Raw genomic sequence first — 26807 nt, 5'->3', positions numbered from 1 at the left:
ATATGAATGTGCTGAAATGTGAAAGCTATAGTAAAAACCTATCTATATATATATATATTAGTGAGACTCTGTGATTGAAAAACCTATAACTTACATAAAACCTTGTTAGTCATCTAATATACGAGCACATTGGTAGGAAGAATTTTTCAAGTTTCTTTTCAAGAATATTTAACATTATTCAGGGTCTACCAATTAATTTTATGCTAACATGTAAGGTTGGGAAAGCGATTGCTATCTGACCTTCGCTGGCTTAATAGCATGGTAATAAATTCAAGAATTTTCTAATCCAAAATGATGATAATTATTATAACGTGTTTATGATAACAATCGAGACGCGTGTGTCAATGTGTTTTCTTGTTTTATTGTGGGTAAGAAATCAAACTTAAAACTTTAGCCTAACACGTATTGAACTGAACATTTCTCGATTCGATGATATTTAGTGTAGTGATATTTTTGTATACCGCAAGGGTGTCAAGCAAGCGTACAGTTTACCTGATGGGTAGATAGATACACGCTTCAGCCTGTAATATCCCACTACTGGGCATGGGCCTCTTTCCCCATGTAGGAGAAGGATCAGAGCTTAATCCACCACGCTGCTCCAATGCGGGTTGGCGGATATATTCCCTACTATGAGTAACGATCGCTATCAGGTGTACATAATAACAACCAGGACCGACGGCTTAACGTGCTCTCCGAGGCACGGTGGGGAGACCCACAAGGACTGCACATACACCCAGACCACGGCAAACACCTGTATGGCCAATACAAATGTTTGTTATGTGCGGGGATCGAACCCGCAACCGCCAGCGCAACAGGTACAATCCAGGGTAGATAGATAGCTTAGTCTATAATAGACGCCTTCAACGTCAAGAGCATATTACAGTAGCGTTGCCAACCCTTATTACCCCAAAGGAAAAGTTAAATCGACTTTCCTGTTACCTTTGAGGACTAGCGGATATAGCTGTATCAGTATTTCTTCCGTTACTTATTTCCCTCTACTATAATTTTAGTATTTCTAGCATCACTGCCTCTTATAATAAATAGATGTTTGTACGGTGTACTTAAATGATTAAGTTACTAAACGTTTGCTATACCAGCCATCTAATTAGTTGTAGACTTGCATTCTGCTAGTCTGTAAACCTACCACTTCTGGGCAAAGATCTCCTCTTCATTTTAAAGGCTGCGGATTAGTGACCTACTCCACACTCTGTACCTAGTTTTCCTTTGCTCACCAATGCACGTTGGAAGACTCGCGTTTACCGTAGTTTATAGACGCCTGCAACACCAGAAGCGTCGCAAGCGTATTGCCGACCATATCCCCAATCCCAGAAGCTCTGGTCACTCATACTACTACTCACCAACAGGAACACAATACTGCTTAAAAACACTATTATTTATCTGTGGTCTTCGTCGCTCAATGATAACGAGCCAATAAGATTGATTGGACTGTAAAAAAGTACATTTCTTAATTCTTCTTGAAAGTATAATGGGTTAAATGAAGGTTAAACATAATTTGTTTTACGCCATACGAAACAAACGATATGTTGTAGACGGACTACAATATTTACACCATAAATATGGTGGTAACGAGCATTACCAGGTGGCGTTGTTTTTTCAGGATCGTTTTGACCATGAATTTTTTAATTTCACGTGTGTAAACGTGTTCAAGGCTGTATTTTGATATTATGGTTTATGGTACCACTGAGTTTCATGGTTGGCGCAATGATCATAGAAACTGGCTTTAGCGTGGCGTGGGTTCGATCCTAGATGACAAATGTTTGAATGTGGATCCTAAAATATGTTTTCTTTGGTCTGATGGTGGCCCTTGTTTGTGTTTCCGAACTCGAACCTTTCCGGAGTAGTGGAAAGCATAATCAGTATCAACTGTGCCAACAGACCTTATATTTAAATACGAAAAATTACATATGAAGAACAAATTAAAGTTATTCCTAATCGTTTTTACCGGTTCTATCCTTGACAAAGCTAACTTATCTTTAAATATTAACATGTAATCTATTCATTTGTTAAGTTTGAATGTAATCTGCCACGCTGCTCCACAATAAGTCACCCTAAGCCATTTTCATTTTTAATCTAACACTTGTATATCGTATCAATACGATATCTGTATCCACTATCTAGCATATTAAATTTGACGACTACAGACAAGGTATCACTAAGCCGCCACTGTTACATTGACTTGTAATACCATTACTGTAACACGTATAGCTCTGCATTGAGTTTTTTCAACATTAACATAATGTATTGATTACGCAATAAAGGATCGTCTAAATTTACACTAACGCCGTCAAACACAAATGCAAGTATGTTACCAATACGTACGTATGGAATTCCCTTACACATTCAAACACACGAGCAAAAGTGCAATTTCTACTCTAATTTCACACCAATAAAGTACATTGTACTTATCCTTAAATATTTATTAGCATGTATTAAACATTTCCAACCCAAGGTCTTGGTGATTAAGATAAGTTTTCCTGTACCAGCTTTCTTGTTGCTCGACGAATATCGTACCATTTATCTACGGAGTATTTGTAACTCTATATCACATGTGTTAAAGTTGACAATCGAACGTATACTTCCGGCTTCTCTGTTCGACCGAAGCTGACCCAATAATAAATTGTAACCGTATGCTCTTTAATTAGAGTTGATATTCGGATGCAGGAGTCTGGTTTAGCGCGCGTGTGCGATGTCCCATTGACCTGTTAAACGGACTGGGATGCGTTGTCGATGACGGCCGAACGGTTCCGGAGATGCACGAACTTCGTAAGGGTTTGGCTGGATGTAAGCGTTTTGAGCATTGCAATAAATTTTATCGTCTACTTTTACGTGAGGCTATAAAAAATAAAAAAGGCTTGTAGCTTGTTATTTAATAGCCTATTTTTTGTATATGTGACCTTTTAACCAATTTCAAAAAAGGAGGAGGTATATAAATCCAGTTGTATTTTTGAAGTGAAAACTTTTGGCGCACCGCACACACATTTTTTCGTAGGCATTAAGTTAGCCTGATCCGTCACGCTCTGAGACTCGATCGGCTGAACTCGGGATCGCCGAGTGTACCCGAGCGAGAAAGATACAGTCAGCTGCTCTTCGCTGTTTATTCGCTGTGTTCAGTATATTCACAATAAAATTTTTCACTTCTGCCGTTCGGTCTTAATTTTTTTTTTGTGTGTAACTTTTTACTGGGTAGACCGATTTTGATGATTTTTTTTTAATCGAAATGTCTTGCTTGCTATGTGGTTCCATTTAAATTTAATCGAGAAATAACAACTTTTAAAAAGTAATTTTTTCATTAGAAAGCCCATTCGTTAAGGAAAGTTATAGGCTGTACAACATAACAGCTCAAAGACGTCAAACAAAAACTAGTAACTTCGACGCAAATGTAATCTAATTAGACAATCGCTAAAAGTCCAAGCAAACCTTTACCCGATCCTTGCATTGGCCACGATTATATTCCTCTGCGACCTATATTTGTATTATTTATACATGTACCAGCTGTTACCACTACTGAACTGCTTCAAATTTCGAATTGGCTGGTGGTTTGGTCCAAGTCAAATTACACCGTACTTTGGTCCACAACAAACTCCAGAGTAAACCAGTGACAAAGATGTGTGGAGTTAGTAAAGCTGGAATTTCATGCAGGACGTATTTTAGAATGGTCGATAATTTTATTGACGGTTTATAACTGTAACTGTTGAATGTCTTACTAATTCTTTAGCAGTACCCGAGGGGAATTGGGGGTAGGGTCGGCAACGCGCGCAATGCTGTGTGGCTACGACATTAAAGAATATAGCCACCCCCTCTCTTCCCGTGGGTGTCGTAAGAGGCAACTAAGGGATAACACAGTTCCATTACCACATTGGAACTTAAAAAGCCGACCGATGGCAGGATAACCTCTGGTTTTGAAATACACAGGCCGAAGACGGGCAGTAGCGTCTTCTGTGCGACAAAGCTAGCACTGCGGTCACCAACCCGCCTGCCCAGCGTGATGGCTATGGGCAAAACACATGAGTTCACGCTATTTTTGGCGTGAACTTTTGGAGGCCTATGTCCAGCAGTGGACTGTGATCGGCTGAAATGATGATGATGATGATGATGATGATGATGATGATGAGGTGAGCTGTTCTCTTATTTGCCGACTTAGTTATATTTTTTTTAAAAAGTATCAACATTCCGAATCAGTGGTAGCTTTACATTGATTGTAATCAATTAAAGAATATAATCTACTTACAGCAAAAACGATTCATAGGTGTTTTTGAGTCTATTTCAAGAAAGAAAATTTTAGAATTACACTTAGAATTAGACAGAAGCTGATGCACTTAAGATAACATTGTTAAATCTTCAGTCTCCCTTATCCTAGAAATCAACATACTTTCTTTCGTTATCTGGAATCCAGGAAGTGTCATTATTCCTAATGCGACCATTAAAGCTATATCTTATCAATTTAAATTAGACCTTAAATACAACATTTCAAGGTTCGCTTTAATATAAAACGCTAGTTGCACATGTGGCCTTGAGCCAGCCTCGGATGAGTCAGCGTATCTCGTACGAATAACGACTCTATTGCATTAGGCTACATTTTACTCAATTACGGTACAGTGTAGGAGAATATTGCGTTTACCCTATTTGTGTAATATCGTTCTAAATGCTCCAATTAATGTATATAGTAAATGAGATTTTGTTAGTTTTTTTTTTTTGTAGAGTGGTTGTTGCCTACGGCTATAATTACTTCGAAACTTTCATTCCTCGTATTACCCTCATTGTGGGAGTCAATTTTTAAAATTACTGTTTTAAAAACACAAAAGATATACAAATTAAGTTTAATTTTTTTTTTTTTTTATGTCACTAGGTCGGCAAACAAGCGTACGGCTCACCTTATGGTAAGCGATTACCGTAGCCTATAGACACCTGCAACACCAGAAGCATCGCAAGCGCGTTGCCGACCCAATTCCCAATCCCCCCAGGAGCTCTGGTCACCTTACTCACCAACAGGAACACAATACTGCTTGAAAACAGTATTATTTTGCTGTGATCTTCTGTAAGGTCGAGGTACTACCCCAGTCGGGCTGCTCCATATTTTGAGTAGGAAATTCCTGCTGTGCCCTACCTCAGTTAATGCTATTTTAATGATTCCAGAAGATAATTTAATGATTCCCCCACACACACTTATATCCCTAGTTACATCTCAGGGAAAGAATTTCAAGAAATCTAAACATTTGAATACTTAAGAGTTTATCGTCAATAGTTGTTGCCCTACGATCTTTAATCGTTTAGACACAAACATTATCAACACTGTCATCTGTTCCTAAAGTAAGCAACTTAATGCTTGTGTTATAGGAACAGCCGACTGGTATAGCTACATTTTTTTTCGCTAAATATACATATAAATAATACATATATAAATAATTATTATATATATATTACACCCAGACTCGTGGTGGGAATCGAACCCCGGAGCAGAAAGCAGGGTCACTACAAACTGCGCCAACGGGCTCGCCCTTTGCTCAAAAGCTTTAGTGGACACTTATGGAATAAAATAAATAAATATGATAATAGAAAAAGTATGAATAATTATCAGGATTTATAGATAAGGATAAGGTTCCAATAAAGGAAGGTACATTTGAATATAAGGAGACTATTATCAAGCCCTGCAACAAAGGAAGCAACGGCAAAATTAGGTCACATAGGGATACCTAGATGACCTGGTTATGTCATTCCCGGCGCTCCAGACTCCTGGCTATCGACCTGGAAATAGGTCATACGCTTATCGAACCATTGTTGCGATACACCTATATATTATAATAATCTGTACTATACGAGTAGTTTTACCTTCTTTTGACGCCATTCAAGCTGTTTCTTTTCAACGTACACGGTCGTTTGTTCATATAAATTTTTTATGTTATAGATGTATCTACATATACAAGGTACGAATACGAAATAATGCTATACCTCGAAGCATTTGTCGTTTTCACAACACTGGACCAAAAAGCGGGATCACTGCCGTCTGAACTAACTGGCCAGTCAGCGCTTCGCGTTTACAGCCGTAAATCTTCCCCTATGAACTGACCTTGAATGAACCTTTACTATTTTACCTGGAAAAATCCGTACCGACATATCGTTTTCCTGTTTTCAATTTTCGAATATTTTATTTTACACTAACTTTGCCCTGACAATAACGATCACAAAATCCAATCCAATTTGGTGCACTCATCCGAAAGTTATGCGCGTACATGTCAATGATCAACTTGATATATTAAAATGGAGTAAACATGGTTTTATTATAAGTCAGTTTTTTCTTACAAACTTTATTTGAAACTATTCCGGTCGTTAGATCGGCCAGGTGTTAAAGTTCAGTTAAATATATAACCGGTCCGGGAACTGGGACGGGATTTAATTGATGCCGGAATTATGAAGGGTTAGTTCAATAGAGTAATTTTAAACACAGTAACTAAGAGATATAGTAATGCCAGTCGATTGTTGATTATAACAGGAAAATTAACTCGCCCATCTAAGTAAGGAACAGAAGACCGTCAAAAACCATGAAAAATTAAAAATAAAAGGTCGTCATAATATATACAGGTTGTTTAAAAATACTTTGATTAGTTTATCACGAGATTTTGCTTATATTAACTTTCTTATGAATAATACTTCGCTAGTTAACTTGTCTACTACATTTGGAACAGTATGGATGTAGAACATATTAATATATATTTTTTATACTTGCCTTTACTTACTGGCCTTACTTACTTTACTGGCGCTTCGCTCGCATTGATTTTTTTTAATTAAAAAGTATTCTAAAAATATGTGTACAATGTTTCATGATGATCGGTTACGTAGTTTTCGCGTGAAAGCGTAATAAACAAACTTACATTCACATTTATAATATTAGTGGGGATTTATTTATTTTACACTTTATTGTACACCACAAATACATTACAAATAAATCATGAAGATAGTAACAGACGGTGAAGTACAATGGACTTAGGCTAATTAGCCATTTGTTCCAGACGACCTAGATATAAAAAGGAAACTTATTATCGAAATAGGTTAGGCGGTGTAGTTTGTATAGTAAACTTTTATCGAAAATAAATAAATAATAATAAAGATATGATATATATTCTATCATAAAGTATAAATTAAGTATATTGTTATTATAATAACAATATACTAATATATTTACGACCATTCCGGTATAGTAACACGCAGTGGCAGATAATTGTACATATTCGTACACATATTTGCATTCGTTATACCAACATGTTGAAATGCTTATGATGTTTTTTTTTTTATTTAATTTAATTGGTATTTAAGTAAGATATTCCATATCACACTAAGGGATCCGTTCAAAGTGGTTTGAGATCTTTACTAACAAGAAAAACCATAGCTGTGTTCAAGAAACATAAAAAAATATATACAGAAGTAAATAAAATAAAAATAATAAAAATAATTGTTTTTGCTCGCAAACGAAAAAAAAACCGACTTCAATTATATCGACAAGTAATACAACGTAGATCGACTAAAAAATAGTCAAGCAACTACGCGTTATCAAAGATTATTCAAAAAGTAGTTATCAGATCTCGATAAAATTTATATGTGACCACATGATAAACATCAGCTTTCGATTAAATTAAAAATTATCAAAGTCGGTACACCCAGTAAAAAGTTCTTGTGGATTTTCAAGAGTTTTCCTCGATTTCTCTGGAATCCCATCATCAGATCCTGGTTTTCTTATCATGGTACCAAACTAAGGATATCCCCTTTCTAACAAAAAAAGAATGATCAAAATCGGTACATCCAGTAGAAAGTTATGCGGTATAATACAACGTAGGTCGACGAAAACAGCGTCAAGTAAAAACGCATTATTAGATATAACTCGAAAAGTAGTTGTTAGATCTCAAATAAATTTAAATGGGACCAATTGACACACACCACCTTCCGATTAAAACAAAATTTGTCGAAATCGGTCTACCTGGTCAAAAGTTCTGATGTAACATACATAAAAAAAAGTACAGTCGAATTGAGAACCTCCTCCTTTTTTGGAAGTCGGTTAAAAATAAAAACCCGCCTGCGTGAAGAACTACTAATAGAAAATCAACTGAAAGAGCTGGAACAAGATAAAAATTCAATAATTACACAAAGCCGGCGAAATAAATCGAAACAATAACAAAAATTATGCACTTGTACACTTAAAAATATCAATACGGTAGTTCGGTCTTCGAAATTTAATCCAACATCGTACGTAACATGCAGTCGGAGACATGCACAATGTGAGAATGATTTGACTTATCCTTCAATTTCATGCATTCCTTGGCGGTCGGGTAAAAAGTCTAATTATTCCGATTAAGTCAAAGGTCGTAAATGTCTTCGTAGATCCGCCTAGTGACCCTATATTTGAGCTGACCCTCGTCTATAAATAAAACCATTATGTGCCCAGTTCGCCCCGATACAGACCAAGGCCAAAAAGTTCCCATTAGAAGCTCTTTAACTTTGTCTAGTATGAGCTTATTACTGTTAATGCGAAAAGTTGTATGAATGCTTTTTACTTCAAGCATGGCGGAACAAATCAATACAAATATAACTAATAACTAGCCCCACTAACTGTGCCCCGCGATTTCACCGCGTTCATTTTGAGGAAAGTAATATACTAAATATATTATATAGACTATATGCTAGGTAAATGGACTGTCTAACACAAAATATTTTTTGGAGTGATTTTTCTTTAGGTTCATGAGGGTAAAATTTTTACAGATGAAACGTCAACGTTTTTGTCGATGGCGCTGGCAAGGAAATCTAAAGCTTTAGATTTGTATAAATATAAACGAGACTTCAAAATTAGTTTGCCAAAGAAGTTTCACTTCTGATATGTGTACTTTGTACGCACGCACTTTTTTTATTCGAAGTATACTTAATTCTTGATTAGCTAGTAGATAAGAGCATTTAAACAAACTCGTCAGCTTTATAATATTAGCATAGATAAAAATATGTCTTGTTGGGCCTATGCGGGATAAAAATCTTAAAAAAAACGAGTGTTCGCCTCGCCCGATCACACTTTTCGTAGCGCTCTCGTCACGCATTCACCAGCTTAATCCCCAGGTCAAGCGTGCGTGTAGAAGTTTTACTTCAACAGCAATATCTAATATATAAAATTCTCGTGTCGCGGTGTTTGTAGTTAAACTTCTCCGAAACGGCTTGACCGATTCTCATGAAATTTTGTGTGCATATCGGGTAGGTCTGACAATCGTACAACATCTATTTTTCATCCCCCCAAATATTAAGGGTAGTCCAACCCTAATTTTTTTTTAATTTTTAGATAAATTATTTATTTTTTATTTTATTATTATTTGACGTTGAAAAATCAATCAATCAATCAATTTTTACCCTTCTACCACCAACGCCTATTTTTAAATATCATGGGTTTTAGCGACAAGACAACATTTGCCGAGTCAGCTAGTAATATTATAATAAACTAGCTGACTCCGCAAACGTTGCTTTGCCATATATCTTATTAACCCGCTTAACCCCCCCCCCCCTCTTATAACTTAGGGGTATGAAAAATAAATGTTGGCCGATTCTCAGACCTACCCGATATGCCCACAAAATTTTATTAAAATCGGTCGAGCCGTTTCGGAGGAGTGCAATGTTTAATACCATGACATGAGAATTTTATATATTAGATATTGAAGTAGCTGAGTCCTGAAAATAAAAACGCGCGAAATTTAAATAATCGTTACGTCTTCTGAAGTTTCCTTAACTTCTGCGGAATTTTCTTAATTCTTTGTGCCGTAAGAACCTTCTATAAAATAGTAGTAGGAATAATAGCCTACCGGTTTTACGCTTAAGGTCACGTTTAGATCACATTTTAATTTAGTTTATATCATCATTACAGCCTATACAGTCCACTGCTGGACATAGGCCTCCACAAGTTTACTCCAAAAATAACGTGAACTCGTGTGTTTTGCCCATACACCACGTTGGGCAGGCGGGTTGGTGACCGCAGTACTGGCTTTGTCGCACCGAAGACGCTGCTGCCCGTCTTCGGCCTGTGTATTTCAAAGCCAGTAGTTGGATGGTTATCCTGCCACCGGTCGGCTTTTTAAGTTCCAAGGTGGTAACGGAACTGTGTTATCCTTATTCGCCTCTTACGACACCTACAGGAAGAGAGGGGGTGGCTATATTCTTTAGTACCATAGCCACACAGTACAGTTAGTTTATATAGCCAGATATTATGTGAGTTTGGCGGCTAAAGTGAACTTATCTCAAATAGAGACCCCTTCTAATAAAACCTTATGAGAATAAGTTCCGTATAGCAGAACAAATATTTGAAACACGTCGCCCAAATATCGAGTTTCAAAATGACAATAGCGGAAAGTCCCGCATTGGTAAGTGTTTAAGTTTAATGATAGAATAGAGGAAAGTAGAATTGAGTGTTGATGATGAAAAACCGTTCTGGTGTAGTGGTTCGTGTAATCGTCTAAAACACAGACGGTTTGCGGGTTTGACCCCCACTCGGGACGGATATTTGTATTTGTACAAATATTTCTTCCGATTTTTATGTCTGTCGCTGTGGATATCCCCACCGTGCCTCGGGGAGCACGTTGAGCTGTCGGGTCCGGTTGTTATTATATACACCTGATAGCGATCGTTACTAATAGTATGGGAGCATATCCGCCAACCCGCAGTGGAGCAGCGTGATGGATTAAGCTTCTACATGAAGAAAGAGGCATATGCCCAGTAGTGGTGGAGTGTTACAGGCTGAATGTGATGATCGTAAAATATAAAAAATTCATATCATCATGCTATCAATTTCAAGTCATCGAACCCGCGATGCTAACGTACTAAATGTGTCAGTCTCATAAAGGCATAAAAACATGAGCGCGTCCATAGGAAAGTCAAGGGCGAAGAAGGTTGGTATTATCGCTCCTTAGAAGTGTGAGTGTTATGGAAATGGCTTGTTTAAGGAATAGATATAAGTACAATGATATATCTCTGTCATTTTGCGCATATCTTAGAAATATTATTGAATAGATTATAATTAAGTCCTCTCAGTTTTATTTTTCAGACACTGCTAATGCAAAAAAATATTGGGGTATATTCATTTGATGTTAAGTTTTATAATGTTATCTATTTAGTAAAGTTCCTAGAAATAAATCTTGTAGCAAAGTTTTTGTTTCTTTTTTAGTTAATTTTTTTTTGTTTTGGCACATAAAATAAATTTGTTGACATAATATGTAAATACATTCACATTTTAATTTGAACACAAATTTAATCAACTATAAAAACACACACATTAAGCTTGTCTTATTGTCTGCCTTTAGGCGCGGCTGACACGTGTGGGCGAGTTAATAATAACCATTTAATTTTCGTACTCGATACCATTTACGAGTCGTTACTCTAAGTAATTCCACGTGTCGCGACTATGCTGTGAATTCTTATATACATAGAATACAGATTGTCGTCTATTAAATATGAGTTATTTAGCAATTATGAGGTTACGGAGTTTATCAATTTTAAACAATTTCCTATAAAAATATTTTAACCCATTTTATGTTGTATGGTTTCTTATTTCAATGTTTACAATAAATATTAATTTATTAAAATGTTTTTTTTTTTGTTTTCATACCGTTCAGGTGGCAACGGCGTACAATTAGGGACACGGTATCGAATACAAAGATCGATACTGTACTCTTGAGTAGTATCGAAAAAAAGTATCGTACTCATAAAAGTATCGAAACAAAAGTATCAATATTTCTATGTATCGAGTACAAACACGAAAATACTCGATACCTAGACGTATTTATTGATCTTCTACTTCCAAAAAATAAAGATCGTCGCTTCAAATTATCGTAAAAATTTCAGTCAACCAAAAGAAAAAAAAGGTTAATTTTAATTTAAAACTTTCTATACGATACCTGCCAAAAAGTACTAATTGAGTAAAAGTGTCGATATCGAATGATACTCGATACCACAAAGTATCGATACTTTTTTCGTGTCCCTACGTACAATCGTTTAAATGTTCTACCGCGTAAATATCCGCGTTTTTAACCGACTTCCAAAATATTAGGAGGTTCTCAATTCGATTGTATTCTTTTTTTTTATCGAAAGGTGGTGCGTGTCATGTGATGCTATATAAATTTAATTCTAATTTAATGGACCTACAAGTACTTTTCGAGCTGTATCTAATAGTGCGTATTTACTTGACTATTTTTTCATCGACCTACGTTGTGTTATACCGCATAACTTTACTTGGTACACTGATTTTGATGATGATGATTTGACGAAAGCTGATGCTGGTTATGTGGTCCCATTTAAATTTGATCGAGATCTGTTGACTAGTTTTTAAGATAATATACGAAAATAATAAATTTAGTACTTCAAACTAACAATTTATTAAATTACTAGCTGTGCTCGCGACTTCGTCTGCGTGGAATTTAACAAAACGCAGTTCAGTGCGCAGAGTTATGAAGTAAATAAATTTCTAAAATAAAAGTAGCCTAAGTTACTCCCTACTACGTCAACTATCTGCCAGTGAAAGTTCCGTCAAAATCGGTCCAGCCGTTTCAGAGATTAACCGGAACAAACAGACATAAATTGTAAAAAATGTTATTTCAATATTACAAACAGACACTCCAATTTTATTTATTTGTATAGATTTTCTCAATCTCTTCATGATATAAAGTTTTTTTTTTTTTTTTAAATATGTAATTTAATCGAAACTGTAACTTGTAGACTAATATTATTAACATTTCCTTTAAATTTAAATAAATAAATGTAGATATTAAAAATATGTTAATCGTAATAAATCTTGATTCAACTCGTTCAAGTGTTATCGCGTTTCGAGTCTAAAGCGATTTCCATACAGTCGGTGAGTCAGTGACGCATAGGCTTATGTGTGAACTTGACAGACGTTCTGGGTCAGGGACGGCGGTTCGGTTCCGTTGTGGAGCACGACACGTTATATGAGTCACGAAAAGTTTTATCTAATAGATTGATGTTTTTTTTATGTTATTATTGTTGATTGTTAATTAACATTAAATTAATTGAGTAATTTACGACTTTTTTCACTGGTTGTAGTTTATCTCGCACAAAAGTTACTGATAGGCTATATAAGTAGGATGTAAGACTCTTCGGTCCTCTTTCGATTCAACTAATAACACTGCTGATTTAGAATTAACAAGTTGCGAATAGTACCTGACAGATAAATTGGGTTAGATAAATCTATAATAAACTTTTACGGACGGATGTCAACCCTACTAAACCGGCTACGTACTTATATTGAAGCTAAATATATAAATTTGTATTAATTGTGGTAGACTGTGTTACGAAATTATAGTTCAGAGTGCAAAGTAATCTACAAACTGTTATCCAGTGTAGTAGTTCAGTGATAAAAGTTAAAATACTAAAAATATAAACAATCAACCACATACAAACTAAACCTACCCTAAAGTTATTTAAAATCTAATAAAATAAACCAAACTTGTTTGGGTGTGTTTGTACGAAATCAACATTGCTGGCAGTGCGAGTGAACCTTTATGTAGTGAGTGCTGATACATATGTTATGGTGTGTTAGTCTTCATATCACCATAAAATTCCCCATAAACATACTGGCCCGGATAGCGACATCTGTTGGTCATTTCACGTATTACTGGTTCGATCAGTAATCAATTCGCAACTAGTTTAGTGCGCCATCTGTTGTCCGGAGCTCGAACTCGCAAAACAGATACAGCTTCACGTAATATCCATGGCTAAGTGCAAAGCGTGTGGAAAGTTCCTCTCGTCGATAGATGCCGCTAAATGTGAGAAATGTACATATCAATTTCATAAGTTGTGTGTGGGACTCTCGGGTAAAGCCAAGGTGACTGCTTCATGGCACTGTCCAACATGCGATAAAAGTAATCCTATGCTCGATCAATCTGTAGCATCCGAAGGCACAGACTCCCTTGAAAAAAACACTGACAATGCTGGTAATGGTGTACAACAGTTGTTCTCCGCTCCGGTTGCATCCGAGGGCTCCAGGGATATTGTCTTTGATTTTAAGACTGAGCTTAAACTGGCCACGGAAGAAATTATGAAGAATATGCGTCATGAATTTCGGCTTTTTCGCGAAGAAATGGGGGAGCGTATCAGCAATCTCGAAAGGAGGGTGTCTGCTATAGAAGAAAAGCAGCAACATCAGAACGCCCCATCGATAGGTATGCAGGAGATTATCGAGCAATTAAAAAGCGACTTAAATGACAAGGAACAGGAACTACTGTTAAATGATGTCGATATAACCAATTTGCCTGAAGCTAACGGTGAGAATCCAATACATACTGCGTTGTTAGTGGCTTCAAAACTTGGTTTAAATATAGAAGAGCGTGACATCGTTAGCGCTGAGCGTGTTGGAGCACGGCGCATAAGCGCCGCCGACCCGGTCACGACGCCTGGTCTGCTGCCCATCCGTCCGCGGAGGCTTGTCGTGCGGCTGGCTCGTCGTGATCTGCGGGACCGGATGCTAGCGAACGCGCGGTCCCGACGCGGTGCCACCTCCGCTGATCTTGACTTGCCCGGCCCACCTATGCGGTTTTACGTCAACGAACGGCTAACCAAACAGAATGGGCAGTTGTTTCGTCAAGCACGCGAGATCGGTAACCGGCTTGGCTGGAAATACATCTGGACGAGGCGGGGACGTATTTTGGCCAGACAAAAACCAGGCGACTCCGTTTGTCTTATTCGCAGTGAAGTGGACTTGCGACAGATTTTTGAAACTCCCACAAAATCATGTAAATAGAACGCTGTTTATGTTAAAGTTAAAAGATAACTACAATGTTTTTGGTTTATTAATGTTATTATTATTATTACTTTTCTTTTTATTTCATCCGTTTACTGGCTGGTCTCACTACCTTTGTACGAATGCGCATATTGTGTGTAATTGTTTTCTTTGTACCTTTGTTAAAACCAATAGTAATTTTGTTTTATATTATATAAGGATACATTTTCATTGTGTTGTACAATGTGTTTATAAGTCTCATGTATATCATTGTCGATATAGTTCACTAAGTATAGATAATTACGTGTGCCTCAAAGTCCGAGGTCTTTCATACATAATAAGTTGTAACTTATATGATGTACTTGTACTTTTTAATTTGAAAAAACGAAATAATTTGTGTTATCATATATTGATGTTTATCCTAATGTTTATAGAATATAATATAATTCGAACTTATATATATGCTGTGATATTATTATCATACACTATTGAACTTTATAACACAAATGTTTTATATTGTGTATTTTTGTACTGCATACTTTTATATATATGGTTTATTGTTATATATTTGTATATTCCACTGTATATTATTGTATTTTATATTATTATATTTTCTGGCAAGAATGACTAGATCTAAGACAAATCTTAAAGTTGGATTCCTTAATGTGGGCTCCTTAGGTACAGATCACGAAAACTTTATAGATGCACTTCAGAGACATAGCTTCGACGTAATGGCCCTTAACGAAACTTGGTTGCGGCCCGGAGAAGACGGGCGAGCCCCTGTCGTGCCTGGCTACCGTCTACGTCATAAGCCTCGCCCACCAAGTGTTCGCGGCGGCCGCGGTGGTGGTGTGGGCTTTTATCTGAGACGCGGGCTCAGCGCGCGTACCTGGTCTGCGCCAATAGATATGCGATATGAGTCCGTAGAACAGATGTGGATTACGTTATCATGTAATGGAAGAAGGCTGGCTATTGGTACTGCGTATCGTCCACCTTGGTTGGACACTGACCTTTTTTTTGACGCCGTTTGTGATACAATGACTAGCCTGGGTAGTTATGATCACTATATATTATTAGGCGATTTTAATATAAACTTGATAAATATAAATGGCAACAAGACTAAAAAGTTTTATGATTTTTTAAAATGTTATAATCTGACTCAGCTAGTAACATCGCCTACGCATTTTACAGAAAATAGTGAAACATTGATCGATCTAATTTGCAGCGATCTCCCGGCTAACTACACTACAGTCGAGGCTTTTCGAGCTATTAACGGTCACAGCATTATCAGGACAGAATTCGAGGTTACATGTGATAAGTTTGTTCCTATTGTAGTAACGTATAGACCTCTTAAAAATATATCTAAGGATAAGTTTTCTAGTGATCTCTCCCTGATGTCTTGGCAGGATACTTTACCACAAGGAAGTGTTAATGATATGGTTCACTCGTTTAATAGTCAAATATTAGCACTCTATAATGTCCACGCTCCTATTAAGACACGCACAATTAGGGAGCCTTCATACCCCTGGATAACGGACATTATTAAATTAATGATGAAGTTGCGGGATCGTGCGCTGGCTGCATATCGAAAAAACAAGACCGACTCTAAAAAAAATTACTACAAACAGTTAAAAATATTAGTTGCAAACTCTTTACATAGCGAAAAAGCAGCATATTTTCGCTATAATATAAATAACAAAATTAAAGACCCAAAACGGTTATGGAAAAACTTACGAACATCTATCATATCTAAAAATCATAAACAAGAACTTCCTCCTCATTTTGCAGATCCAGATGCAATAAACAGCACTTTTTTGAGCATCCCGGGAAACCTGACCACCAACATGTCTGTTTTAACATATTTTGAGTTTCATCGTTTTGGCTCAGCTTGTTTCAAAATTGAACCAGTAGTAAGCACGGATATTGTTAGAGTTTTCCATAAATTAAAATCAAATGCTGAAGGGTATGACCATATTACTTTAAGTATGTTATTATTGACACTGCCAAACTCCTTAGAGGCTATCACCGCAATCGTGAATTGTTCGATAGCGACATCTACATTCCCTGATTTGTGGAAGATTGCTGTGGTTCGTCCGATACCAAAAAAAAATGACCCGGTAGATGTTAGAGATCTCAGGCCGATAAGTGTCTTGCCTTGTCTTTCAAAGGTACTTGAAAAAGTCATTTGCCAGCAGTTGACGCATTACCTGGAGACAAATGACATCTTGCCATCATTTCAGTCTGGGTTTAGGAAGCACCGTAGTACTGCCACTGCTTTACTGGACGTAACTGACAATATCTTGGCTGCCCAGGACAAAGGGATGTGCACATTGCTTGTCTTGTTGGACTTCTCCCGGGCGTTTGACTCAATCAATGTGCCTTTACTCCTCTCTAAGCTGAATTATTTTGGTTTTGATAATGCAGCTGTGCGATGGTTTGATAGCTATCTAACAAATAGAAAACAACTTGTAGAACTAAAACTTGGTGATGGGAGGACTAAATCATCCGTCTTGGCACCGTTGAAGAGAGGTGTACCACAGGGGTCCATTTTGGGACCAGTTCTGTTTAATTTGTACTGCGCAGATATAACTGATTGCTTCCAAAAATCCAGCTATCACATGTATGCAGACGATGTGCAACTATACATATCCTTCAACGTTAAAGATCATAAGAGGGCAGTAAAGGATTTGAATGATGACTTGGACCGAATTTCTGTATGGTCGGAGAGAAACGGCTTGTTTTTGAATCCCTCAAAAACGAAATATATGGTTTTTGGAGCCCAGAAGCAGATTGAAAAATTGCCGCCATCGCTCAATATAATGTTATTGGGGAAGCCTATTGACAGAGTTGACGAAGCCAGAAATCTAGGACTACTGATAGACAGACACCTTAGGTATGAGAAACACGTGGCCGAGTCAGTACGTAACTGTTTTTATCGTCTCAGGGTACTTTATAAGATAAGACCTTTTCTCTCTGAGGAGCTGCGAGAACAGTTAGTAGAAGCTCTGGTACTGTCGAAATTGAATTATGGTGACATGGTTTACGGACCTCGTTTATTGGCTCGAACAGGTAAACTGATCCAGAGAGTTCAAAACGCATGCGCTCGGTTTTGTTACTCCATTCCATTCAGAACCCATGTCACGCCTTTTTTGAATAATCGATCGGTTCTTAAAATGAGGGCGCGGCGCAAATACCACCTTGCGTGTCTACTGTTTGGAGTCATTAAATATAGGGTTCCGCCATATCTGTATGAGAAGTTGAGCTGGCTCACTGCGCGCAGACAGTGCTCGCAGCAACTTTCGATACACCCACACAAAACTGCAGCGTTTAAAGGAACATTTCGCTACGCTGCGGCGAAGGTCTGGAATGACTTGCCGCCGCCGATAAGGGATCTCAATACCGTAGATACGTTCCGACGGTGTTTAAAGCAGTTCCTTGTTGTCGAGCAACAGACAATGGATATAATCGCAAACGCCTCAGCCACATAACTTATACTATCTAGTCTTTACTTATGCTTGTATTTGGTCCTCTATATAAATATAGTACGTGTTTATGTGTGTGGTGGTGGTATAACTGTGTATATGTTTCTGGTGGTGGTTGTATAATTTCTGATTTGTTACGTTGTACGTGTGTGGTGGTGGTATAACTGTGTATATGTTTTGGTGGTGGTTGTATAATTTTCTTACGTAACTTTTGTTTTCTTTTTATTATTTATTTATTTATTTATTATTTAGATTTAATAGATTTTATTGGTAGGAAACTGACGTCAGTGACGTACTCGACCTTATGGTTTGGTTGAAAACCGGTGTCAGGTACCATTTTTACTATGGCAATCTGACTAATGCCGAACCGAACCAATTTGGCGCATTCCTGAGGCACGCGATGGTTTGAAGTGTGTAAGAGTAGTATGTGTATGTTGCTTTGTATAGTCATTTTAAACTATTGTTCTTGTCTCTGGTTTGTGATCAAATAAACGTTTTTTTCTTTCTTTCTTCTTTCTTTCTTTTATCTATAATATTAGGTATCCTTAATTTTGAATGGTCAACGTCAAACATTGTAGTAAGTACTGTTATACGTTTGTATGGAAAGATGAGCGACTTGTTTAACCTAAAATTGATTTCAGCACGTGGCGGTTTCACTCGCATTATTTCCGATCCCGTGGGAATATCGGGATAAAAAAACTCTGTTATTCTGGATAGACCTTTATAGCTATACGTATCAAGGCTTCATTACAATGAGTGCAACAGCTTCTGTGTGAAAAATAACAAACATACATCCGTCCTCAAAAACTCACATTCCTAATATTAATTAGATCGTGTATGTACGGTGTCAGTGTTGTGTAACAATGGACATACACACAGATAATGCGATAAGCGTAAAATGTTGTTTCCTGGCACCGAGGCTCGAGACCTTGAAGAATAGGTGTAGGCAGTAAGTACGGAGCTGCATTGAAACTGACGTATAAAATAAAAAATAAATTTAACACTCTACAAGCTTAAAAAATAGAAAATAATGCAAATATATATGAAAAGAAATAAATTATATACTTATTATCCCTGTTTTTGTAATATTTTTCGTTGATAAATAACAAACACACTCTACGGCCCCCGGTAGGGTTTTCTTCTGTGTTGGGGGTCCAGAAACAATACACAAGCACAAACGCCCAGATGACGACAAACATCTATATTGCCAATACAAATGTTTGCTGAGTACGGGGATCTAACGCGTCCGCCAGCGCAACAGCCACAAGGCAGTGTTGTGACCGTTGCGCTAATAACGCGTCGTTGAATGAATGCTATAAAACGTAGAATATTTCAGTTAGAAAAAGTAATTACTGAAATTAAGGCGCTCAATCACACAAATCCTTCAGCTTTATAATATTAGTGTTGATGTATAGTTCAATACAAATTATTTAAAGAAAAATCTGAAAATCTTTTCCTAACATAAAATAAAGATGTAACATCTTAATATATATAAATCTCGTGTCACAATGTTTGTCCTCAATGGACTCCTAAACTACTTAACCGATTTTAGTCAAATTTGCACACCGTGTGCAGTTTGATCTAACTTAAAAGATAGGCTATATTTTATTTTGATATATTATGTTATTATTATATTTCAGAAAAAAATAAGGTGATACGAAGTTCGCCAGGTCAGCTAGTTAACTATATTTTATCTAACAAGAAACTTATCTTTGTTTCAGATAAATGGGTTCAGCAATAGTTAAGAAACATCGCATAAAGACGACCCCCACATAAGAGCAATAGAACAAAATGCGCTCCACTAACCGTCCACAAGGAACTATCTCGAAAAACAACCTTAAATTAAAAAAAAATAAAAACGAGCTTAACACAAAAACAACCCAAACGGGTCTAAGCTTTAACTAGTCTGGACTATTCTTAATAAATTATATAGTTGCCTTTCTAGATCTTCTTTGGTCCAATTTTTGTATAAAACAATTTTAGTGTAGATGTTTAGTTTTAATAGTGTTACTTCGGAGATAATACGGCGTGTGTGAGGTGAGTGGATTGAAATACATAAATAAACAAACACATTAGACAACGGCTGCCAGTAGATTGAAATTCTCTGTTGGGGGTCCAGATAACAACAAACGCAAACGCCCAGATCACAACAAACACATGTATAGCCAACATAAATATTTTATCGCTCTCTACTGCTCCTTTTTGAATAAAAACCCTCAACGTGGGTTGAACCAGAACACAATATACAATCGGCCATACCAAAATACATACATGTCACCCACACAAACATTTTATAACATGATAACACTCGACGACTCCCAAGGGTCAAAAACACAACAAACACAAAGAAAAAACAACACAATACCCACACGACTACAAACACATGCATAGCCTACACGAACAGTTAACATGAGCGTCATTGATTATTCTCATCTATTCTATCATTCGTTACAATCGTATTACGAAGACAAATCATCGCCATCATAATGGTTTCAGATTTTTTTATCGGTATAATACATATTATGCATATTTTATTCAGTGCTTTTAATCCGAACTAGTGGAATACGTAAGTATGATACGACTAAACGAAAAAGACCTTGACCTGACGTTTTATTACTAAGAATGTCAGTGGTAAGTGAAATACTGAAAGTATCAGAATCAACCGTTGTTAAACGAATGATCGGCCTTTGTTGCACAATGGATAATAATAAATAATAAATAAGCAAGTAATAAGGGGTCGTTCATTAATCACGTGATATTTTTTGGCATATTTTATAAAAATAAATAACTTTTTAAATGAGTCTGTACTAACAACTTACGAGCGAGGAACCTCACAAGCCAAGCCAGTTGTGTAATATTTTCTACCAATATATAGTGTGTTGTAATTACGGAAAATCTGATATTCATGATAGATTCATGATAAATAACTGTTTCGATCTTACTTTTTTTCCATTTTACCTAAAATCCCTCGATTTCTCTGGGATCCCATCATCAGATCCTGGTTTCCTTATCATGGTACCAAACTAGGGATATCCCCTTTCCAAGAAAAAAAAGAATTATCAAAATCGGTACATCCAGTAGAAAGTTATGCGGTATAATACAACGTAGGTCGACGAAAAAAGCGTCAAGTAAAAACGCATTATTAGGATATAACTCGAAAAGTAGTTGTTAGATCTCAAATAAATTTAAATGGGACCAATTGACACACACCACCTTTCGATTAAAACAAAATTGTCGAAATCGGTCCACCTGGTCAAAAGTTCCCATACATCTTCTATACATTCATATATTTCTTTATTTATCGTGACGCATTCGTTTAAATCACGACTCTAAAGAAGTTTGATTTCAAAAACAAGCTATATAAATGAAGTTAACTCCTACTTAGGTCAAGACTAGACTACTTAGGAGATCTGACTACAAGCGTTCAATGTTTTGGGCTTGCATATAGAAATTTTTTTTTTTTTCTGAATGATCGTGTAAATATATGTTGTAATATAATTTTTCTTTAATTTTACAGTGGCATTGTAATGGAGCAACCCGAGGTAGAAAAGGGCTGCCCGAGCTCGGAAGATGGCAGCCAGCTGGGCAGGAATAGGGTAAAATTTTCAATATTGTTTTTTTTTTTCTCTGAACGAACCACAATGATACCTAATAGATCGATTTGAATTTTTCTTTCTATAGACAATATATCTATCAAGAATCAATATATGATGTAAATATTCACGAGGATTTTGCAGGTAAAGATGGGTGTCACCGAACTAGTACTAGTACTGCTACTCTTCTGATCTCATATTATGATGTTTATTAGCCTGATTTACTTTTACATAAGTATTAGTTTTCATGCTCTTAAGCATAGATAGTATTAAATATTGACGTAAGTGTAAGACCCATGAGGGTGGCATCGTCAGACTGACCTTCCATAAATAATAAATATAAAAACAAAATTAGTTTTCATATGGCATATTATGCATACTTGGTTTTGTCAACTTTTTCTTCTTATCTTTCCAGAGTTTCAAATCAAAGCAACTCGTCCGCAGCCAAGCGATTCGCGAATCGACATCCCCTCCTCGTACCATCTCGCCCTACGCGAGTGAAAAGGACAGAAACAGCGAGATAGCTGAGAACCTCACGTGTGTGAGCGAGAAGGAAAGCGACGCCTCTAGTCATAGCGATATGTGCAGTGTTATCAATAATGACAGATTGTGTGATGCGAAGAAACAGCCGGTCGAAATTCAGGTAAAGAATTTTAAGATAGCCTCCAATACTTTAGAACACACACATAAATGTATGTCAATACACATGAGACACGTGTAAGTTGTCACACAACATGTGTGCGTGTCCTTGACCATACACAATCCCTCGGAGAGTACGTAAAACTGTCAGTTCCGGTGGTTATCATGACTATTTGATAACGATCTTTACCCATATTAGGGATGATGGATTAAGCTGCAACCCTTTTTGAAGAAAGAAAACTATGCCCAGCTATGGGATGTTACAGGCTGAATAAATCAATCAAATATATTTGAAATTATGGTCAGTAGCCACTGAAATAAGGTCGAATATTCATAATCTTTTCCGGGAATAGAATGGACAGATTGGGGGCTTTCGACTATCACCGATTTTGTCTTATATCAGCATTTTTTATGCAACTAGGTCGGCAAACAAGCGTACGGCTCACCTGATGATAAGCGATTACCATAACTTTTAGACGCCTGTAACACCAAAAGTATCGCAAGCGTCTTACCGATCCTACCCCCAATTTCCCCTAGGAACTTTAGTCACCTTATTCACCACAGGAACACAACACTGCTTGAAAGCAGTATTATTTATTCGTGATCTTCTTTAAGGTCGAGGTACTTCCCCAGTCGGGCTGCTCCAGATTTTGAATAGGATATTTCTTGCTGTGCTATACCTCATTGGCTATACCATATGTATATGAACCTTCAATTGTCCAACTGCTGGGTCAACCTCTCATATTTAGGATAAAGAATAGGACTTGAATTTGTCTGTAATACCATTTTACCATCTAAATGTAGTATAATTCAATTTCTTAGATAACGTCAGGTGCATGGGAGGAAGGTGAAAGTGAGCAAAGGATGCGAACACGTAGATGGCTCGGACACAGACACCACTCGGACTCTTCGCGAGACCTGCTTTCCTACAATCCGCGTGTCGCATGCGTGTGTGGGACATGCGCATGTCCACATTGCAGGTAACATATCAGACGTTTCACATGTTGATTATGACCTGATTTTGCCATAGTAATATGAAGAATATGCTTTATTTCTACATTTCTGTAATCAGAGGTAGACGTCGAAAGCACGCCTGTCCGACGAAGCAAGACTCGGGCATCGTCTGTTCAGACGATTGTCCAGACTGCTCGGATACCGATCATGCTGGTAAGTCTTTAGCATATTTAGTTGGAAAAAAAATTACTAAGTTTATTTTTAAATGGTTGTTTTACATTAATCGTCGATTTTTTTTTAATTCTTAAAAAAAATTGGAGGTTTTGTCACACAGTGACCACGTCACCTCCATCGTTCTTAACTAAATCAACAATGTCTCTTTAAATATATTAGGACTAATTTATACACACTTTGGCAAAAACGCTTTGGCTCTACTTTCCTGATGCGCACAGCTAAGGAATGGAACTTGTCGCCCGCGTCTGTGTTTCCCGAACGATACAATTTGGGTGCCTTCAAGGCCAGAGTGAATAGGCTGTTATTAGGCAGGCATGCTCCACCTTCGACCGCATCGTCACTTAACATCAGGTGAGATTGTGGTCAAATGCCTGCCTATTTGTCATAAAAAAATAAAAAAAAAAACACTTCTAGCCTCTTCAGAAGTTGGAGAAGCCAAGATACTGTTGAATACTAATCGTCGATAAACAGCCAAGTAATTATACTACTCGTATAACTAACTGATTAGATATCCAACGTGGTGACTATGGGCAACACACGTGAGTTCACGCCATTTTCGGCGCGAACTTGTGGAGGCCTACATCCAGCAGTGGACTGCGATAGGCTTAAATGGAAATGGATCTGATCTCTGCAACGTTTACATCATAGTTAAAACATTTAAAAATATTTCATGTGGATCGAACTGTACCACAATTCCTCAAAACTAATTTCATGGAAAATGGCCTTACAACAGTGATAAAACGCCTTGATATTGTACAGGACCGAACGGCGATGGAGCTAGGAAATCTGGTAGTTTTGACTCTGAGGATCAGACGTTTTATTGCAGGTATGTTGTAATCATTCAAAATAGGTGTGTCTATTTGTATGGGTCATACACATGTTTGTCGTGGTCTGGGTGTTTGTGTTTGTGTTGTGTTTCTGTACTATACAAGATCATATCCTAACAATGTAAGTGTATGAATTAGAAAATTATAAATGTTTATATATTGTATTTTATCAGGCTGTAATTGTCTTCCGTAGATAGAAACATAAAAAAAATATATAATTGTAATGTCAGGGTTCCACAGGGTTCCATCCTTGGCCCTCTGTTAAATAACCACCCACCATGCGAGTGTTTATGCGCAAAAAAAGTTAATAGAATAATTGGAAATTACTATGTCACACTATTCATCTGCCTATTTGCATTTGTACATGTCTTAGGAGCTCTTTTAAAATATTTTATTCTCATCCACCATCGAAAAGGGAGGATACTCCGAACAGACGGGTGTTGTATCTGGTGGGCTACTGCACGGTTGTTGTCGGGTTCTTGTATGTATGTTAAATCTTCGGATAACTTTGATATCGCGATGTAGGATACGTCAGTTTTCTCTAGTTTGTATGTCGCCAGATAGATGGCGCCACAGAAGTATACATACATACATACAAACGTTATCTTCCATTCAAGAAATTGGAATTTCCATATTGTTTCAGATGTCCCGAAAGGAAAGAGAAACATAAGAGTGTATCGCTAAGTGGCAACGAATTTGGTACGTATCATTTAGAGTTTAATCGTAGCGCGTTCTCGTGTACATCTGTGAATTTTATTTAATCATTAATATATTCACTGATATTTTAAAGGAATTTTAATATAATGTAAAATTAGTTATTGACAAAGCATTTAAGTAATTGGTCACTGTAGCTGATACTTTGTAAGGTTCAAATAATATAAACGTAACAAATATAGCTATATGCTTATATATTCTCAAAATTTTTGAAGTTAAGATATTTAACCTGAATAGTTAAATAAATGGATTAGGCTAAGGGAGCAAAGGGGTCTCTGTATATCTGCAACAATAGGTACATCATAAGCGCGTTGCCTAACTTACCCCCTCATCATTACAGCCTATACAGTCCACTGCTGGACATAGGACCCCCTACTGCTATTATTTTATCAATATATTTTTTTATTTCTTTGATTGTATATATAGAAATTGTAACCAACGATCTAAACAATACGTACGCCATTTACAGACGATAAAACAGAACCAACCGGCCCCGAACTAGTTAGCTTCATTAAGGAAACCCTAAACAAGAATCCGCGTGATCGCATGACTCTCCTCAAAATTGAAAAAGAGCTGCACTCATTGGTGAATGACAACGGGTGAGTGCTTAGCTGGTGATATTTGTCTAATGAAATCTTATATTCCAGAACATCATTACCGAAGACTACTGTACAGTCAGGGGTATCACAAGGTTCCATCCTGGGTCCGTGGTTAAATATCACTTATATATTTGATGTCTGAAATTCAGTTGGACACACCCTATATAATATTTTTTAAACTACTTATATTTTACTACATAATAACACACTCTTTCAGGTATAACAGATTGCTCTTTCACTTAATGTTCCTATTGGAACATTAAAGAACTTATTATATACTAGCTGTTCCCGCGATTTCGTCCGCGTGGAATTTTACAAAAAAGTTATTCTTAAGTTCGCAAAGTTATAAAATGAATAAATTTTTGAAACATATGTAGCCTAAGTTACTCCTTATTACATCAGCTATCTGCCAGTGAAAGTCCCGTCAATATCGGCCCAGCCGTTTCAGAGATTAGCCGGAACAAACAGGCAGACCAAAATTGTAAAGAATGTTATTTTGGTATGTGTACCGTGTATACATCCATATGCATTTTTAACCGAATTCCAAAAAAGGAGGAGGTTCTCAATTCGACTGTATTTTTTTTTATTTTTTTTTTTATGAATGTTACATCAGAACTTTTGACTGGGTGGAGCGATTTCGACAAATTTTCTTTTAATCGAAAGGTGGTGTGTGTCAATTGGTCCCATTTAAATTTATTTGAGATCTAACAACTACTTTTTGAAGCTATATCTAATAATGCGTTTTTACTTGACGCTTTTTTCGTCGACCTACGTTGTATTATACCACATAACTTTCTACTGGTTGTACCGATTTTGATAATTCTTTTTTTGTTGGAAAGGGGATATCCCTAGTTTGGTACCATGAGAAGGAAACCAGGATCTGATGATGGGATCCCAGAGAAATCGAGGGAACTTCTTGAAAATCCGCAATAACTTTTTACTGGGTGTACCGATGTTAATAATTTTTAATTTAATCGAAAGCTGATGTTTGTCATGTGGTC

At 36.8% G+C, this 26807-nt stretch overlaps 1 protein-coding gene across 1 annotated transcript in view; it reads left to right on the top strand.

The window, feature by feature from the left end:
• LOC123667826 (R3H domain-containing protein 2-like) overlaps nucleotides 1-26807 on the top strand; it is a 72300-nt gene that overhangs the window by 23884 nt on the left and 21609 nt on the right. Inside the window, exons 2-9 of the mRNA XM_045601666.1 lie at nucleotides 19968-20283; nucleotides 21764-21842; nucleotides 22255-22482; nucleotides 23301-23458; nucleotides 23551-23645; nucleotides 24426-24492; nucleotides 25137-25192; nucleotides 25677-25806. Coding sequence (XP_045457622.1) covers nucleotides 21774-21842; nucleotides 22255-22482; nucleotides 23301-23458; nucleotides 23551-23645; nucleotides 24426-24492; nucleotides 25137-25192; nucleotides 25677-25806 — 803 coding nt within the window. The 5' untranslated portion in view covers nucleotides 19968-20283; nucleotides 21764-21773. The remainder of the gene's footprint in view (nucleotides 1-19967; nucleotides 20284-21763; nucleotides 21843-22254; nucleotides 22483-23300; nucleotides 23459-23550; nucleotides 23646-24425; nucleotides 24493-25136; nucleotides 25193-25676; nucleotides 25807-26807) is intronic.

The sequence above is a fragment of the Melitaea cinxia genome, chromosome 29, assembly GCF_905220565.1.
Source record: "Melitaea cinxia chromosome 29, ilMelCinx1.1, whole genome shotgun sequence".
Classification (NCBI taxonomy): domain Eukaryota; kingdom Metazoa; phylum Arthropoda; class Insecta; order Lepidoptera; family Nymphalidae; genus Melitaea; species Melitaea cinxia.
This window is presented reverse-complemented; position numbering and strand designations above follow the sequence as displayed.